Raw genomic sequence first — 19,132 nt, forward strand, 5'->3', positions numbered from 1 at the left:
CTCAAGATTTGGCAGGAATGGGACTGAGCTGGGAACTGGGGAATGCCAACTTACTTAATCCAAAGGCTGAGCCGGGAACTGGAGGCCGGAAACGGTGATAAAGGTTCTTGGGAGCGAAATGGATGCGGATGGCATCCGGTCCTAAAACTAGTGTCGGACCCTCATGCGATAGGCTCCTGCCTGTTTTGGGTGGGAGTGCTGGCCATCTAAATCAAGGCCTACTTGAAAATGCATTGGGCAGGCCTCGGGGGCAAAATCAGCATGGAGATTTTTTTAAACTTTTGGACCACTTCCACCCCTTTCACACATGAATACTGGGCAGTAGGCAGATGAAAATCGCCCCTCACGCCTCTTGGAGTAGAATGCTCAGTTAATGCTAATTAGTGGCATAATGTTGGAAGCTCAGTGCTATAGACTAACTCCAGATCTAACAGTGAGGGAGAAACTTATTTCAAGGGAGCCACCAAATAAGCTATCATTAAACGTTCTTGCTAGATGGAAGGGTAATAGGTATGAATGAAATGCACTGCTCTCACAACAGAAATAATTTCTCACCAGGTTTCTTCTGAAGTGGAGCTGAGGGGATCCTTTTCCAGTATTTCCAAGCACCCTTTTCCTTCACCTTCTCTTTTGTGTTCTGAAGACCATTAAACAGACCATAGTCCGTGTTTAAAGCACTGCCTACACTTGTGGACTTATTCATGTTCAAATCAACCAGACTAGCAGATTTACACCTTAAGGTCTTCAAGTTATCCAACTTCTCAATATCCCTCTCAAGGGAAGTCTTGCTTCCCATCACAAACTCTGCAGACTTAAGTCCCTTTTTCTTCATCGGTGAATTTGAGCAAAAAGGCAGATCATGTTGAGAGAGTTGTTCTGTTATTTTCTGGCTCAGTTCTTCTCTAGTCAGAGTTGTCCCAGGGATCTTTTCAGCTTCAAGCCCACTTCTCGGGGCAACAGACTTGTCAGGAAACATTACCTCTGGGCCCAAGTGGCTTAGTGGGTTATCAGGGATCCAGCACAACCCTTGGCTGCAATTAGAATGATGGCCTTGGCATTCACAAGGGACCCTGAAGTGGTACACAGGCTCAAACTCATCCACACTACTCCGTGACCCCCTGTACCCAGGTGGCACAATCTGTGGATAATCAGGGTAAGTTTCCAGAAGCTTCTGTTTAGCTGTGATGGTCATCTGGAGTTCCAAAATGATTCGCTCAGCCAGGAGCAGAGGGATCCATACTGCTATTCCAGGAGGAACCTTCTCCGTTTTGCCATTCCAGAAATTTACAATCAAACCTTCACTGCCACCATGATCTGAGAACAAAATTTAAATGAAGTTTTTTCCTATTTTTCTGCATCAAAACTGTCCTTTGAACCTGCAACAAGATATCTTGCACAAATTTATCTAAACTGAGAATTAAAGGTAAACAACATAAAAGATAAAGTTAAAGGCAGGATAAATAGAAAAATGACTGAAGGACGGAAAGCAGAAGTAGAAATACAATTGCAAGGAGGTGATGATAATTCTGTACCAAATTGTTAGGGCACAATTAGAATACTGTGTGTAGTTTTGTGTATAATAGGTAATTAAATAGAAAGTCCACCAATTTCCACGACTGAATCATTGCACGTGCAGTGTGCTCACATGAAACTCATCTCTGCAGAGGCAACAGAGCTGCTACATAAATGCTGAAACCTACAATATTTGGTCTAATATGTGGACTGGATTCAATGCTTCAAGAGTACTGCAGCTGTCTGAGGAGGACCAGGAAGAGTAGCAAAAGACTGACTGATGACAAGGCATAATGTGAGGTGTTACTGTTATGCAATACATCAGTTCTACCATCCCAGACACAGATATCTGGGAAGAACTACAGTGCAGTGTCTTAGGAGGCTGCGGCTAGGCAGGTAAATTGGAGCAGGGGTGCGCCATCTTCTTCATAAAGACCTCCAGATGTCAGCCAAGGTGAGTGCCACCACATTTTACCAAATTTTACAATGCTGTCTTACAATGCATTGTCACAACCTTTCACTGTAAGTTTGGTTCAGCATCAGATAAGAATGAACAGTTCTCTGGGAACTGCTCACTGACTTCCCTGATGATCAGATATACCCATGTTTTTGCTGCCTACTCTGTACTGCTGCTATGCCAGGGCATTTGCCCTGTGGCCCATCAAACATGGCAAAATGCAAACAGCAAGCACACTGCTAATGCAAGCTACCTGCATGCTGCACAGAAACTCATAAAGTAGAGCTGGGATGTGCAATTGGTTGACACACATCTCCCATCTTCACAATTCAAACACATGTCTCTTTTCTAATTACGTGCAAGAAAATGCCACATGTAACAGGCACCAAGAGCTGTAGACAGGTAGAGGCACAGCAAGCAAAACACCTTTGAACCCCTACTAGGAAATAGCCCTGTAGATTGTGAGCTGGGAGGCAATCAAGGGAGTGGGGCAGGAGACATTGGAGGCCACCCCCAAGCTCAGGGCTAGTACCATGCTTTGTTCATAGAAACATAGAGAAAAAGGAGCAGGAGTAGGACATTCGGCCCTTCGAGCCTGCTCCGCCATTCAATATGATCATGGCTGATCCTCTATCTCAATACCATATTCCCGCTCTCTCCCCATACCCCTTGATGCCTTTTGTGTCTCGAAATCTATCTATCTCCTTCTTAAATATATTCAGTGACTTGGCCTCCACAGCCTTCTGTGATAGAGAATTCCACAGGTTCACCAACCTCTGAGTGAAGAAATTTCTCCTCATCTCAGTCCTAAATGTCCTACCCCGTATCCTGAGACTGTGACCCCTCGTTCTAGACCCCCACAGCCAGGGGAAACATCGTCCCTCCATCCAGTCTGTCTAGCCCTGTCAGAATTTTATATGTTTCAATGAGATCCCCTCTCATTCTTCTAAACTCTAGTGAATACAGGCCAAGTTGACCCAATCTCTCCTCATACGACAGTCCTGCCATCCCAGGAATCAGTCTAGTGAACCTTCGCTGCACTCCCTCTATGGCAAGTATATCCTTTCTTAGGTAAGGAGACCAAAACTGCACACAGTACTCCAGGTGTGGTCTCACCAAGGCCCTGTATAACTGTAGTAAGACATCCTTGCTCCTCAAATCCTCTTGCAATGAAGGCCAACATACCATTTGCCTTTCTAACTGCTTGCTGCACCTGCATGTTTGCTTTCAGTGACTGGTGTACAAGGACACCCAGGTCCCTTTATACATCAACATTTCCCAATCTATCACCATTTAAATAATACTCTGCCTTTCTGTTTTTCCTACCAAAGTGGATAACTTCACATTTATCCATGTTATACTGCATCTGCTATGTATTTGCCCAATCACTCAGCTTGTCTAAATCGCCTTGAAGCCTCTTTGCATCCTCCTCACAACTTACAATCCCACCTAGTTTTGTATCGTCAGCAAACTTGGAAATATTACATTTGGTTCCCTCATCCAAATCATTGATATATATTGTGAATAGCTGGGGCCCAAGCACTGACCCCTGCGGTACGCCACTAGTCACTGCCTGCCACCCTGAAAAAGACCCATTTATTCCTACTCTCTGTTTCCTGTCTGTTAACCAATTTTCAATCCATACCAGTATATTACCCCCAATCCCATGTGCTTTAATTTTGCACACTAACCTCTTATGTGGGACTTTATCAAAGGCCTTCTGAATATCTAAATACACCACATCCACTGGTTCTGCCTTATCTATTCTACCAGTTACATCCTCAAAAAACTCCAGTAGGTTTGTCAAACACGATTTCCCTTTCATAAATCCATGTTGACTTTGTCTAATCCCATTGATATTTTCTAAGTGTCCTGTTATCAGTTCGTTCATTGAAACAAAGATATGCTGTGGCCCACAGCAGCATAACATACAAAACCTTGCCATGTTTGAAGTGGTGCTTTACTGATAGTATTGTAAGCTATGTTCTTGCTCAAGGAGACCCCAAAAGGGCAATGTACACTGTGATAATAATGATAACTTCCGGGAAGTTATGTGTCACTTCCTGTGAACTGTGAACTATGAACTTTGTACATACATCACTTCCTGTCACACGTCACTTCCTGTTGGACTGGTATAAATACTGAACTGCTTAGTATTGTAAGGGGCTTCTACCAGAAGCATGGTGAAGACCTCTCTTGTATGTAGTGTGATTATAAGTTGCTTAAAGCTTACTTTAAAGTTACTTGATGTGTGAGACTCCTTTTTCTTACATCAATTTAAGCAACTTAGTATTTACACTCACAAATACTAGACCTTCGGACAAACTCGGAGTTAAGGATCCAGGGAACCACCCATCATGGAAAACATCCTCAAACCTACTTGTCTGGACTTGGACCCAAACACACCAGCATCTGGCAGGGTATGGAAGCATTGGTACCGTACTTTTGAGAATTTTCTGGATGAATGTAAAGCGAATGCTCCTACTAAACTGAGGATACTTATCAACTATGTGACCCCAACAGTGTTTGAATATGTTGATGAATGGGATAATTACGATGAGGTGATTCGGGCACTTAAGAAACTGTATGCCAAGACTCCAAATGAGGTCTATGCTAGACATCTACTGGCCACAGCCCGACAAGGGCCAGGGGAATCGATTAACGAATTCCTTCAAGAACTTCGCAGGCTCAGCATAGATTGTAACTTTCAGGCAGCCTCAGCTGAGCTGTACCGCGAAGAAATGATTCGTGATGCTTTCATCTGCGGGATTGCCTCTCCATTTATACGCCAGCGTCTACTAGAAAGTAAAACACTTGAGCTACAAAAAGCTTTTGACCTAGCTTGTTCTCTGGATTTGGCAAAGAGAAATGCAGACCTCTATCAGCTGCCCAGATCTCGATCTGCTGCTGTAACTGCAACCAGACAATTCAAGTGGTCTCAGGTGAACCCTATCATGGAGGAATCTAATCCTGATAATTCTGATGAAGAAGAGGAGGATGACCCCACTTTAGCAGCCTCTTGGCAAGCTAGGAAGGAATGCTTCTTTTGTGGAGATTCTTTTCACCCTAGGAAATTCTGCCCTGCTCGCAATGCGATCTGCAGTCATTGCAAAAAAAAAAGGACACTTTGCTAAAGTTTGCCAATCAAGAGCCTCTACGAGGGCCTATCCAGCTAAGGCCTACCGAACTGCCCCAATTAGGGCCTATCAAGATGCTCCAGCTAGGACCTATCAAGCGTCCTCTCGAGCTCTCTCCCGAAGAAGCACACCGAGAGTTTCAGCCACTCTCTGTGCAACGACACCAATTACAGCTGCTTGCCCACAGAACCTGTTTCATGCAGCTACAAAAGTTTCAATTAAAGGGCATACCTTAGATGCCTTAATTGACTCAGGAAGTACTGATAGTTTCATTAAAGAACAGATTGTTGCGAAATTGAAACGACATGTTTTCCCATCGGACCAGGCAATTGCGATGGCTCAGTCATCACTTAATACCAGAACCTCCGGCTTTTGTGTTGTTGATATGACACTTAATGGTCGCCTGTATCCCTCCACCCGACTTTCGGTGCTCAAGGACTTATGTAGTGATCTCCTCTTAGGGCTGGATTTCCAAAAACAGCATAAGAAACTCACCATTGAGTTTGGCGGATCCAAACCTGGACTTACTATTTCTAATATACCGTCTAAATTACCGTTTTGTGCATTCAGCAGCTTCACTTGATGAACCCTCATTATTTGCCAGTATTCCGCCTCGATGCAAACCAATAATAACGAAATCGCGGCGCTTTAATCAGGAAGACCAATCTTTTATTGAGGCTGAAATCTCTCAACTTCTAGCAGAGGATATCATTGAACCATGTTCGTCACCCTGGCGGGCTCAAGTCGTCATTGTCAAGAACTCTCTAAAACCTCACAAACAACGACTATGCATTGATTATTCGCAAACCATCAATCAATATACTGACTTGGACGCCTACCCATTGCCACGCATTGATGATATGGTTAATAAACTGGCCGAATACAAAGTGTTCTCAACTTACGATTTAAAAAGTGCCTATCATCAGGTATCCTTGAAGGTCTCAGATAAGCAGTACACGGCCTTTGAGGCTAATGGACGGCTGTACCAATTTCGTTGCCTCCCATTCGGGGTTACTAATGAAGTGGCTGTCTTCCAACGGGCAATGGATGGCCTGGTTAAACAGGAAAACCTAAGGGACACTTTTCCCTATCTTGATAACATTACTATTGCAGGTCATGATCAACAGGAACACGACGCCAACCTCCAAAAATTTCGGGATGCCCTCCATCGCCGTAACTTAACCTTGAATGAATCTAAGTCTGTTGAGTCGCAACCGACCATCAACATCCTTGGCTACTGCGTAGGCAATGGTATCATTAAGCCAGACCCAGAAAGACTTCGCCCGCTCCACGAGCTCCCGTCACCTAAGAATCCGGCTTCTTTACGTCGGGCTCTCAGTCTGTTTGCATACTACGCTAAATGGATTCCTCATTTTTCAGACAAAATCCAACCCTTGCTGCATGCTAGATCATTTCCATTGGAAACAGCGGCTGTTGCAGCCTTTAACCTTCTCAAAAAACAGTTGGAGAAAGCAGCTCTTCACTCCATCGATGAGAATCTCCCTTTCATAGTCGAATGTGATGCCTCGGAGGTGGCGATCTCGGCTACTCTAAATCAGGAAGGTCGTCCTGTAGCATTTATGTCCAGGACCTTACAAGGTGCCGAGCTACATTATCCTCCGGTTGAGAAGGAAGCCACAGCCATCATAGAGGCAGTACGGAAGTGGAACCATTTTCTAGCTCGCCAGCACTTTACATTAATCACGGACCAGCGATCAGTCGCCTTCATGCTCGATAATCGAAAACGAACCAAAATTAAGAATAAAATACAACTTTGGAGGATGGAACTGGCCTCTTTTGGTTATACCATTCACTATCGACCTGGCAAGGAGAATGTGGCCCCGGACACCCTCACACGGGCATTCTGCTCCGCTATGTCGTCCTCTAATCTCATAGATGTCCATAATGGATTGTGTCATCCTGGCGTTACGCGCATGCTACATTTCATACGATCACGGAATCTCCCTTTTTCTACTGGAGATGTAAAGAAAATATGCTCAGAATGCCGGCTTTGTGCGGAATTAAAACCTCAGTTCTTCCGCCCCTCAGATGGTATGCTCATACACGCAACCCAACCGATGCAACGACTTAGCATCGATTTTAAGGGCCCAGTGCCCTCTTCCACTCGGAACACATATTTGCTCACCATGATTGATGAATATTCACGTTTTCCGTTTGCCTTCCCCTGCTCCAATATGCTGGCGTCCACAGTAATCTGCTGCCTTGAGCAGGTATTTTCTCTCTGTGGCATGCCGGCTTATATTCACTCAGATCGGGGTCCATCCTTTATGTCAAAGGAACTCAAGGACTACCTCTCAGAACGGGGAGTTGCTACAAGCAAAACAACACCATACCATCCTATCGGAAATGGGCAGGTTGAGAGGTATAACGGTATCATCTGGAATTCCGTACGTCTTGCTTTAAGATCACGGGGCCTACCAGACCAGCAATGGGAAGCAGTGCTTCCGGATGCATTGCACTCTATCCGGTCCCTTCTTTCTACAGCCACAAATACTACACCCCATGAGCGGTTCTTTGGATTCCAGCGTCGCTCATCTCATGGGACATCACTCCCGTCATGGCTAACTACTCCTGGACCTGTTCTACTCCGAAGATACGTTCGGACGTCTAAAAATGACCCTCGTAGACGAGGTCGAACTAACCGATGCCAACCCCACCTATGCAAACATACGATATCCCGACGGCCGAGAATCTACCGTATCATTACGGGATCTGGCTCCCTGCCCACCAGGACCTAGTGGGACATCGGGTGATGGTATTTTACCAGGAAACTCTTGGAACCTATCGGGTACTCCTCTCCAGGATCCTGATCGGACACCAACTAGCTTGGTGCCGGTAGAACCCCGTACTCAAAGTTGCGACCCTCCCAGTACCGCGCACGAAAGTACTGATCCGCCACAGACCAGCTCTGCACCTCCCTCTGAACAGAGGCAGACCGACTTTGAACCTATTGGGGCTCGTACACGAAGCCATGATCTCCCCGACCCTTCACAGGGTAATCCAGGCCACACAGACTCTGACCAATGGCCAACCGCATGTAAGCGGACCAGCGACCCTCTACGACGGGAACCCAAATGGGTGCGACTCTTCCTCGTTCGGCGGCTGCGGAACAAAAGGAAGACCACAGCCTTCTAATCCTGCAGGAGGGAAGAATGTGATAATAATGATAACTTCCGGGAAGTTATGTGTCACTTCCTGTGAACTGTGAACTATGAACTTTGTACACACATCACTTCCTGTCACACGTCACTTCCTGTTGGACTGGTATAAATACTGAACTGCTTAGTATTGTAAGGGGCTTCTACCAGAAGCATGGTGAAGACCTCTCTTGTATATAGTGTGATTATAAGTTGCTTAAAGCTTACTTTAAAGTTACTTGATGTGTGAGACTCCTTTTTCTTACATCATACACCGTAAGCCCAGCACCTCGTAGCACCCTGCATCACTCAGTTCTACGGTGGCAAGTATCAGCCCAGGGAGGGTTTAGTTAGTGAATGGCAGGAGGGTGATTCACTGAGCATGAGTAAGAAAGAGCAAGTGCACATGGAGTTGGAGGAGTAGCAACCCAATGGCCAGAGGACCAGACGTACCTCCTTCAGCTGCTGATTTGACTTCAATGGAAAAGAAAATCGGGCGCGGTGTAAATTCACTGAGCCTTTTTCGCACTACTGTCGAAGACCAGTGGAGGGGGGTAATGGCAACCTGTCTTGTAAAACCTGTCTCTCTCATTCATTTTAGTAGCAGTTTCAATGCCTGGTATGGGGATATTTCCCAAAGGGCAATATCTTAATGTGTGGGCTCTTTATTTTAAATGGATTAATGCTTGCCTTAAAATAATGCTGACATCAAAACATCTCTCATCAGAAAAATTCCTTTCATATATATTGCTCACAGTTTTGTTAAATTTTGGTACCTGAATTTAATCCTCGTTGCTCTCTGCCCTGTAACACTGTCCCTGGGCCATAGCGCTCCATGTCAGCCTCCCATGGTGCCAAGACTTTGCATCCAGGTCCAATGGCATGTCTTCTGGCATCTTCATAGTGTGATATATCATAAAGTGCCGTTTCCTGCATGCGACATTGGGCCTTTCGTTTTGTCTTCTTACTTTTGTCGAATTGCACCAAAAATCGACCGGGGTGTCCCTAAATATAACAGTTTATCAGACATCGGGGAACTTAAAAGATAATATTTAATGTACCTCACTCTGGATTTAGAAGTGGTAGGCTCGCCAGTACTTTTGCATCTCCTTTTTCATGAGATTAAACAGGTTAGATGGAGTCAATGGTAGAGGAGGTTGTCCACAGTCTGTTGGAATGGGCTGAATGGCCATTTTTGGGTTCTTTGCGTCTTTATGTTCTTAATAATTTGCTTCCATTATTTTGGTCTTTATGGGACATATTTCCTCCACTCACTAGTTTTAGTGAAAAGGTAGATGTACATAAACAGCAGTGCAAAATGGGTAGTCAGCTGTAACAGGCTAATTGTATGTGTGGCACTGCTCTGAGGATTGATCCCATCCAATAACAGGTTCAAGATTAGTAAACAGTACAAAAAACAGCTCTTTACTTGTTAAAGCTGTATCATAGGCATGAAAAGGCCATGCAGAATTACATGGGAAAGCAGATAATTGAAAAAAGAGCAGGTCAGAATTTTAAATTTCTAACAATTTATTACCTGCAGGAATAAGACTCCACAGTTTCAACTGTTCCCTTTCTGGGTCGAAGAGGTTGAGTGACATTGCAGGAACATAAATCTCGTCATTAAAAAGGTCCTTATGCTGTTAAGTACCATCCCTAACTTTCTGCGGTGAGTTTAATTGGTAATTAATGCGCAAATGCAACAATTGCTTAGACCTGGATGACTGCGAGCTGCCGTTTTCGCTAGGTTAACGGCAGAGCAGTGCAAATCGTCCAGCAATTTGTGGCAATTCGCAACTCATGGGATATCTCTTGCTCACCACAAATTATTGGGTTATGTACACACTAACAAAGGCATGCACATTAAACTTGCTGTTACGTTTTGGCCCATTTTGGCCCATTGTACTGAAGCATGAAAATAACTGCACAAGCTTAATAAGGAGGAAAGGTATTATTACAATAGAATTTATTGAACCAAACAGTTCCATCCTGTGTCCAAAATGTAATTTTGATTGTCATTGCACCACTGTGGTGTAATAGAGTTACAGACTACAGAGGGACGAGGGGCCTAAATCAGGTGAATAGACAAAATTGGGGAAAACGGATTGTTCCTGCTTACAGATTCATTTCATCACTGCTGAGGTGCTGCTTCAAAACCTTCACGCTCATTAAGGTGACTACTGCTACTTTCCAATTTGTTCGCCCCCACCTGCACAATCTTCTTCGTGATTACCTTTTGACAAGGCCTTAACAAACAAAAGCCGTTTGTTTTATTTTCTGTTAATTATCTTGAATAGAATTTTCTAAACACAAACAAATAGTCCATTAGTGATTTCTACCGGTGTTGCACCAGTGTTTGGGGTAATTTTATGAGTCTATGTTCCAGGGGTGTCAACCCCACCTGGAGTGTATATTGGAAATTCAAGCACAAGCTGTTCAGTTTTCTGACCATTAAAATTAATGGTCTACAAATCATGGGCAGTGTGCACCCAAATCTCCAACAGGCACTTCCAACAGAGAGGCTTTCTCTTCAAAGAACCTGGATTTTTCTTTACAAGGATGGCAAACAGAAAAATATGGGCTATTGTTAGGACAGTGTAAGAGGAGCTTTATCATGTGTCTAACCCAGGAGTGTTAAATGCTGACATTAGCTTCAGAATAAAGAGAATTGAAATAAGAAAATGCTGTTTTTTTCAATTTGCACTAAAGCACTCACAAATCATAAGGAACATTGACCATATGCAATGTAGAGCTCTCGCTACATTCAAATATCTAAAATTGATTTGAGATTGACCGCTCCACCATCCTTTGCCCACCATTCTAGTGTGACCTTTCCATTTCCCACACTCGCTATTCTTGCAACTTATTAATTCGGTGGATTGAATTAGTGTCATTGTGCAACTTTGCACTATGGACTCATCACTAGGAATTCCAATTGGATGGAGGGTAGTACATGAGAATCTATTGGACCAGAAGTCACAGAGAAGGAAGTGCCATATCATCTGTCTGGGAAGAATCTGAACTCTCTGTGTCTCAAGTACATGTGAGAACAAAGGAGCATTTAATCTTAGCAAAACATCACATAAACCTAGATCTCAGGAAAGTGCTGCAGTTTCAGGGACATAGACAATAATCGATGTGGGGAGAAGTAACACAAACACAAATGCATAATCACCTCAACTTCTTGGCCAAGTCTTCCCAGATAATAATATCCATCATTCTCCCTTCGAGCCAAAACACGAGCTCCCCTTATCAGCTCTCTGGCATGGGAATCAATTAAATCGCCTTTTGTTATAATCTTCATACCTCTGAGGTGTAATGTACTCCAGCTACACAAACGAAAGCTGTTTAAGTCAGACAGCTACAGAGGATATACACCAGATACAGTAGCTACATAAAGACCCACTAAAAACTGAACTTGTGCCATGAGTAATGGCAATCCATTTAATTACAAGAACTTAAAAGTGTTACCGAAATGCATAGATCTTATTCACGAGTGAGGTGCAGTCTGTGCTGTTCACCCTATCTTACAGTATTCTTTTTAAACTACAAATAGACTTAAAATACAAAGTAGAAAATTACATAGCTTTTGGTAAAACATAAATTTTTTTAGGGCTGTTATGTGTAGCCAAAATATTTGAACATAACCAAAATCTTGTTTTTGCTTTAGTGCGGTGCAGATACTTTCAATGTAAATGACTCCCCTCTCCTATATGGTAGGCAACATTAGGGGGTGGATTCAGAGCGGAGTTCTGGCAGGACAGGACTTCCACCCGCCCTCCATATCCGCCCCAGCCCCAACCCATTTTCCTGAGTCAGGGCTCATTAAGTATGCACTGTGGAATGGAGGGAGGCCGTCAGTGCCAAGGCAGAGAATTCTGGCGGTGCTACAATGAGGATGCCGCACCAGAAGATCCGCAAAGAGCTTAGAGGGGCTAAGGCGCCCCAAAGATGTCCTCCTGAAGGCCCCATCTCAGCTTGGGGCCTTCAACAGCAAAGTATCTGGGGCCTACTGAAGAGAGAGGAGGTCTCAGCATCATCACCACCATTTTCTATGGCCACCTTCCACATGCCGGCCCCAGGAGCGGTGGTAACATGAGCAGGATGAAGGAAATTCCTTTTGGGACCTTCGGCTCCTCGCCCTTTCATTTGCATGTGGTGGGTGGGGAAAGATAACCTAAAGGTAACTTCACTGAGCAGAAACACCATTTTAGGTTTCCAGACTTATCACACAATCACTTAGCTGATGTCAACTGCAAAATCAGCAGTGAACAATTCCGCAGGGAGTGATTTTTTACCTCTTGACTATTGCATTGCTCTCCTGGCCGATCTCCCACCTTGCACCCTCCGTAAACGTGCGCTCATCCAAAACTCTGCTTCCTGTATCCAAACTTGCACCAAGTCCCATTCACCCATCACTCCTGTGCTCACTGGCATATATTGGCTTCCGGTTTGGCAAAGCCTCGATTTTAAAATTCTCATCTTTGATTTCAAATCCCTCCATGGCCTCGCCCCTCCCTATCTCTGTAACCTCCTGCAGCATTACACCCCTCAACCCCCCAAGATCTCTGCGCTCCTCTAATTCTGGTCTCTTGTGCTTCCCCGATTTTCTTTGCTCCACCATTGGCGTCAACATCTTCAGCTGCCTAGGCCCTAAGCTCTGGAATTTCCTCCCTAAACCTCCCCGCTCTCTACCTCTCTTCTCCTTTAAGACGCTCCTTAAAACCTACCACTCTGACCAAGCTTTTGCTCACCTGTCCTAATATCTCCTGATGTGGCTCGGTGTCAAATTTTGTTTGATAATTGCTCCTGTGAAGCACCTTGGCATGTATTACTATGTTAAAGGCGCTATGCAAGTTGTTGTTATTATCGATGGAGATCAACATTTTTTTCAGCCCTTAACGCTGATCAAACATCCAAGCTGAGAAAGTCCGTATCAACTGTGTAGAATATAAACACCATGTTGGTCCCCATAATACCATACCTGAAAGGCACAGCGACATGTGACAGTCCAGGTGGGCCATCGGGGTCTCTATTCAGTGCTGCAACGGTCCTGCAGTACTTCAGCTCTGAGCAACATGGTCTCATCAGGCCAGAGTAATCGAGTTGATAGACCGGGATAAGCTACAAAAGGAAAGATAGTACCACATTTCCAAAGGCTGTTGTCAAGAAGCTTTGTAATAATAATTTCTTTTGCATTTTATTCTCTAAAAATATTTGTTAAAAAATGTCTTTTAATATTTTGGGGTCATCACAATGAAAATGTCAATGTTGTCTCAAATATTATCATCAAGCAATTTCTGCTGAAAAGGACACAACTCAGGTTGGACACAGGAGAGAGCTTTTCATCGACCTGAAACGTTAACCCTGTTTCTCTCTCCACAGATGCTGCCTGACCTGCTGAGTATTTCCAGCATTTTCTGTTATTATTTGAGCTTTCTCTACATTGCCCCATCGAACACTATCAGGTCAGGTGCAGCGCTGATTAGAAAGGGTGTAACGCTCCCTTTACAGCACCCCATCAAGCACTCTGAGAATCCACAGACTTCCCTTAGGGACTCTGTTATGGAGGCCTCCACTGACGATATAAAGTTACTTCAGAAAAAGTTGAAGAGTTCATGCCTTACCTTGTTTTTGAAGTTTTATTTTAAAAAATCAAATTAGTTTAACTGCTTCTAATGAAGGCTTCCCTGAGGAGTGTCATCTGTAGCAATTTTCCATTGACACAGTGAAGGGGAGGATGGGGCTTACAAACAGTACATCCTGGAATGCTTTGTGAATTCCCAGTCTTGCTGCCAATCACATAGCTAAAAATATGCAAATTGTAGGCACAAACGCATGCAGAATGCTTTAGCCTACAATCTGGTAAGCTAAGAGTGATATACTGGGAATCCTCCATGAACCTCAGATGAAGCTTCTCAAAAAGACACAGGTCTCTGATGGAAAACATGTTTACAAAATCATTTCAAACACAGTTATGCTAATTTTTTTAAGTTAATCATTTTCTTTTAAATGTTGTAATCTGTTCTGTTTTAATTGTGTTGCAAACCTTATTTCCAGTAGCAAAAGCTCCATACTGCAGAACCCAAGATTCTGGCTGAAAGGACTTTCAAAAAATATTTTGAGCCATTTAACTAGTTGCTGTTACTGGTTGCCCATTTCTGATTTGTGCATTGTTAAACTTTATGATTGTTGGTTTTCACTCCTGGTTACTACTTGCTGATTGTTATGTTTCCTACCTGTTCAGTGGTGATTTGTTACTGTCTTATGAAGACAAAATTTGAGCTATTCATATGCAAATGTAACAGAGAAGTTTGCAAGTATAAAGGACAAAATCATGCACCAGATGCAATATTTTATATATATATACTTAGTGGATTCCCCATGGAGTTGCTTATGTTGAGATTAAGAGTATGCTGTTTTATATCATGCAATATTCAATATATTACAAAGTCAAATTGTATTTTTATTACAGAGTAATATGTATATTAAAGATATTTTCTGGCTCAAATTCCATGATTATGTGCATATTTGTGATCGTGACTGTTATTAAATGTTTAGTTAACTATGTAGTTAATTTATCTCTTACCTTTTTTATGAAGCCCAGGAAACAGAGGAAAATGGTAGGGAAAATGTCGCAGGTAGGGTAGGAGGTGGGTTGCTAGAATTACATGTAGCAATCCCAGGGAGTGGAGTGGGTAGTTAGCATTGGGAGGGTATTCCTGGGGTCTGAGAGCATTGGGAACAGAGATCATGGGATGTGGGAGCACTGGGGAGGGGTGTGGGGGTCTAGTAAATGCAGGAAGGGGAGCACTAGGGGGAGTGGTCTATTTATTTGTGAGTATTCAGCGGAGTCCTGGGATGTGGGAAAGAGATCGCCGTGATTTAAGCACATAATCTAGGCAGAGATTTTAAGGCAGTACTAAAGTAGTGCCGCATTGTCAGGGGAGCAATCGTGTGGATCAGACATTAAACTGAGGTCCTGCCTGATTGGTCAAGTGGGCATAAAAGATCCCATGATAATATTCGAGAAGAGCAGGGGAGTTCTCCCAGTGTCCTGCCTGATATTTATCCCTCAATTAACACCTCCGGAAGAGATTAACTGGTTATTTATTTAATTGCTGTCTGCGGGAAACTGCTGTGCGCATATTGGCTGTTGTGTTTGCTTACAAAGCAACAGTGATCACAGTTCACTTTGGGACATTCTGAGGAGCTGAAAGCCACTTTATAAATTTAAGCTCTTTCGTTCTTCTGGAAAGTTGGAGTTGTGAAAGGGGTTGCTGGGTGGAGGAGTACTGGGAGATGAATCTTGGAGTGATGAGTGAGGGGGGCGTTGCAGGATGCCACTGAAAAAAGTGTGTTGATGGGTTGGTTAGCAATGGGGATTGAGGAGAAAAGGCTCAGCATGGGCGTGGGCTCAGCGACAGGTAGCAGGAGGGAACAAAGAGGTAGAAAAGTTCCAGGTGGTCAGGCGGGGTCAGAAGCAGCAATAGGAAGCTGCGGCGAGGAGGGGAAAGGTATATGTGCTCATAGTAGATGGGGATGAGAACAGGAAGAAGGTCCAGCAGCGGGACGGAAGATCTTTGTGGGGCCAGGACTAGCATTCAAAAAATCATCCCTGGAACATTTTCGGATTGGACTCCAGGGGTCTCTTTAAAGGGCCACTGGTTTGGCCGCTTTATGTTCAGTTTCACTGGGCGTGATAATGAAAGATAGGTATAGTAATCTTGAAAGTAATGTAAGTAGACGTTACTGTAACCAAGGCTTTAGTCACCTCTCCTCTCTCATGCAACTGGGGCTTGAGTTTTGCTCCCTTCCTGTTTACTTGCTTTGCTCATCTTGGCCTTGCCTCGCAATATTTTTCTGGCCACTGCCTATCTGTGACAAGTGAAATTTTACACTTTGAAATGTTGCCATTGTTTAATGTTTATATATTTTGTAATGTATTATAAATGGTTAAACCATTTGTATCTCAAAAGCAACCAGCAGAAAAATGGTTAACAAAAGAGTGGGAAATCCTAGGGGGGAGAAATTCGGTTGCTAGTGCCAGCGATTAGCGCCTAAAGAGGCCGAGAATTGGGGCGTTACCCAAATTTCGGGCGGGCGCAGTGAACCCAGTGCCTCTCGCCATATTGAGTGGTATTTTAGCGCCGGCGCTAAGTCTTAACGCCCGCGCCCGGGCACAGGCAGATCATGACGTCATTTCAGTGTGCAACGCCTTCTTGGCGCCCCGGACCGGAAATTCAGTGGCGCCCCCCTCTGTTCCGCTCGGCGCTAATAAGGACAGCTTCCAGGAACGTTCCCCAGTGGCTCTCGGGCTTAGCGGGGCGCTATTTAAAGGGCACTGCACTGGTATAAAAGCGGCAGCCATTTTGGGAGCACAACTTATTTGTGATTTACACAGATTGGAACAGTTGAACTCTGAGCCATTTCACTACTGACCCAGTGCTGCCAGAGGACCTTAAGCCTTCATACCATCACCCTGCTGCTGGTGAGCGCTTACACCCTTTTTAATTTCTGCTGACCTATTATTATGGGGGCTGCTTTGGAGGGGAACGTCCTGCTGCTCAACCATCTTGAAAGGGCACAGGGACGGAGGGAGAGAGGGCCAGGAATGGCCAGACGGAGGAGGGCCAACAGACGTCGCCACACCAAACCTTATGCTGCCAGGGTATTCAGGCAGCAGTTCTCTTACCTCAACATGTCGGAGGAGCAGTGTGTTAGGAGGCTGCGATTCCGAAAGGAGGTGGTGACTGAGCTGTGCCACCTGCTTCAGGAAGATCTGCAGTCGCAGATAAGGTGCAGGACCTCTCTGTCGGTGGCTGTGAAGATAACAGTGGCATTGAATTTCTATGCGACCGGCTCCTTCCAGTCAGCAACTGGGGACATTGCCAACATATCCCTGTTTGCGGTGCATAGCTGCATCCAGTAGGTTACAGATGCCCTGTTTAAAAGGCGGCGTCAGTACATCTCCTTCAATGTGACACCGGAGAAGCAGCGGGAGCGCGCAGAGGGCTTCGCGGCAATAGCGGACTTCCCCATGGTGCAGGGCGCCATTGACTGCACGCATGTGGCTTTGCGGGCACCTGTACAGAATCCTGAGGAGTTCCGCAACCGCAAGGGGTTCCACTCCTTGAATGTGCAGCTGGTCTGTGACCACCGACAGCTGATCCTGGCGGTCAATGCACAGTTCCCAGGCAGCAGCCAGGACGCTTTCATCCTGCGCCAGACTTCAGTCGCTGACCTTTTCGAGGCCCCGGCTCACCCAGAAGGCTGGCTTCTCGGCGACAAGGGCTATCCACTGTGCCCATGGCTGATGACCCCGCTCCGTACGCCCAGCACCCCTGCAGAAGAGCACTACAACGTCAGCCATCAGGCAACGAGGAACATTGTGGAGCACACAATTGGCGTGCTGAAGCAGTGGTTCCGCTGTTTGGACCATTCGGGAGGAGCCTTGCAGTACTCACCAGAGCGAGTCTCCCACTTCGTCGTGGTCTGCTGCATGCTCCATAACCTTGCCACCCTGCGCACCCAGCCAATGCCAGCAGACATTGAAGGACCAGCAGAGGAGGAGGAGGAGCAGGAGGAGGAGGACCAAGACGGGAGGGTCCAAGAAAGTGGAAGGGTCGTCCGTCTGAGGCTGATAAGGAGTCGGTTCTAGGATCTTCTCACGGACTGCTTGGTGCCATTGGAAGACCACGAATGGAACCATTCGGATAATCCAAAGCCTATGAAGGCCACAATGATTGTAAATAGCAGACATGGCCAATAACATTAAAATTCTTTGTTTATTTTGAAAACTGTGCTTCCTTCCAACATGACAAAGCAATGGCAACTGAAAGCTTAACTAACAAACTAACACATAAGTGACTCGCACACCCGGGAGACTATCCAAAACATGAGTAACATTCAGAACACGTGACTCGCACACCCGGGAGACTATCCAAAACATGACTAACATTCAGACCACCATCCACGGCCTTGATTTCTAGAAATAGGACGTTTCTGCAGCTCCTTCTACTCTTTCCCCTTTGATGGAGATCTAGGCCTAGAAATTCGGTATGGCCCCGCCAGGTCTTTTGCGCCCGAAATTTTGCGCCCGCCAGGATTCCCGTAGCGCCTGCCTAAAATTCAGTTGCGACGGGCCAAGACGGCGGCGGGCGCTATTGCAGGGTTTGGCCGCCTCGCTAGGGGCGATGAATGTCACTTTCAGGCGTCCAGCTCCCGCTGCGGCACCCGATGCGGTGCGGCAGGCTGGGGTACTGCAGGCCTCCTCCTTCTCTTAAGGAGGAGCTGCCTGCAGCCATCAGATCACCGGTGGATTCCCCCGGCAAATAAGCCCAGCACCACGGAGAAGTGCCGGGCTCGCGGGACTCAGACATCAATGCCGCGGGGGGGCGGTGCAGGAGTCCGGGGAGGGAGGTGCGGGCAGGCGGCCGCCGGGAAAGCGGCCGGCCGCCGCTCCACCTTTATGCGCCAGCCTTTCGGAACTGCAAGACCCCGTTTCACAAACGCTGTTTGCGGCTGCCACGGGCGAGGCGGCCGCAACTGAATTTGGCCATCGGGCCGGAATAGCATTGCAACCGGGGCGCTGCGCGCACCGATGACGTCATCGGTGCCGGCGCGGCGCTACCGGCTAACGCCGATGTTAGGGTCCAACTGAATTTCGGGCGATAAAAAACTTCAGGCGCAAACCACTTTATAGCCAATAAGTGGGCGCAAACACGACTGAATTTCTAGGCCCTACTTCTCTTGCGAGAACGGCCCCTTCCCTCCCTGCAGCTCCTCCGTAATGGGGTCCCAGTGGCTGCATGAAGGCTGGGGGACGCCTGCTGACTGTCCGAACGCGCTGATGCCCCTGGGGGACA

At 45.7% G+C, this 19,132-nt stretch overlaps 1 protein-coding gene across 2 annotated transcripts in view; it reads right to left on the reverse strand.

Annotated features, from left to right (window-relative positions):
• LOC147106145 (uncharacterized) overlaps nucleotides 1-19,132 on the reverse strand; it is a 43,125-nt gene that overhangs the window by 10,074 nt on the left and 13,919 nt on the right. For both annotated transcript variants that reach the window (XM_086008972.1, XM_086008973.1), the window contains 4 exons: nucleotides 13,249-13,388; nucleotides 11,440-11,593; nucleotides 9,041-9,269; nucleotides 556-1,314 (listed from right to left, as the gene is read on the reverse strand). In XM_086008972.1, the coding sequence (XP_085865098.1) occupies nucleotides 556-1,314; nucleotides 9,041-9,269; nucleotides 11,440-11,593; nucleotides 13,249-13,388 (1,282 nt within the window). The remainder of the gene's footprint in view (nucleotides 1-555; nucleotides 1,315-9,040; nucleotides 9,270-11,439; nucleotides 11,594-13,248; nucleotides 13,389-19,132) is intronic.

The sequence above is a fragment of the Somniosus microcephalus genome, chromosome 16, assembly GCF_052327205.1.
Source record: "Somniosus microcephalus isolate GS21.2 chromosome 16, FLI_Smic_1.0, whole genome shotgun sequence".
In the NCBI taxonomy this organism is placed as follows: Eukaryota; Metazoa; Chordata; class Chondrichthyes; order Squaliformes; family Somniosidae; genus Somniosus; species Somniosus microcephalus.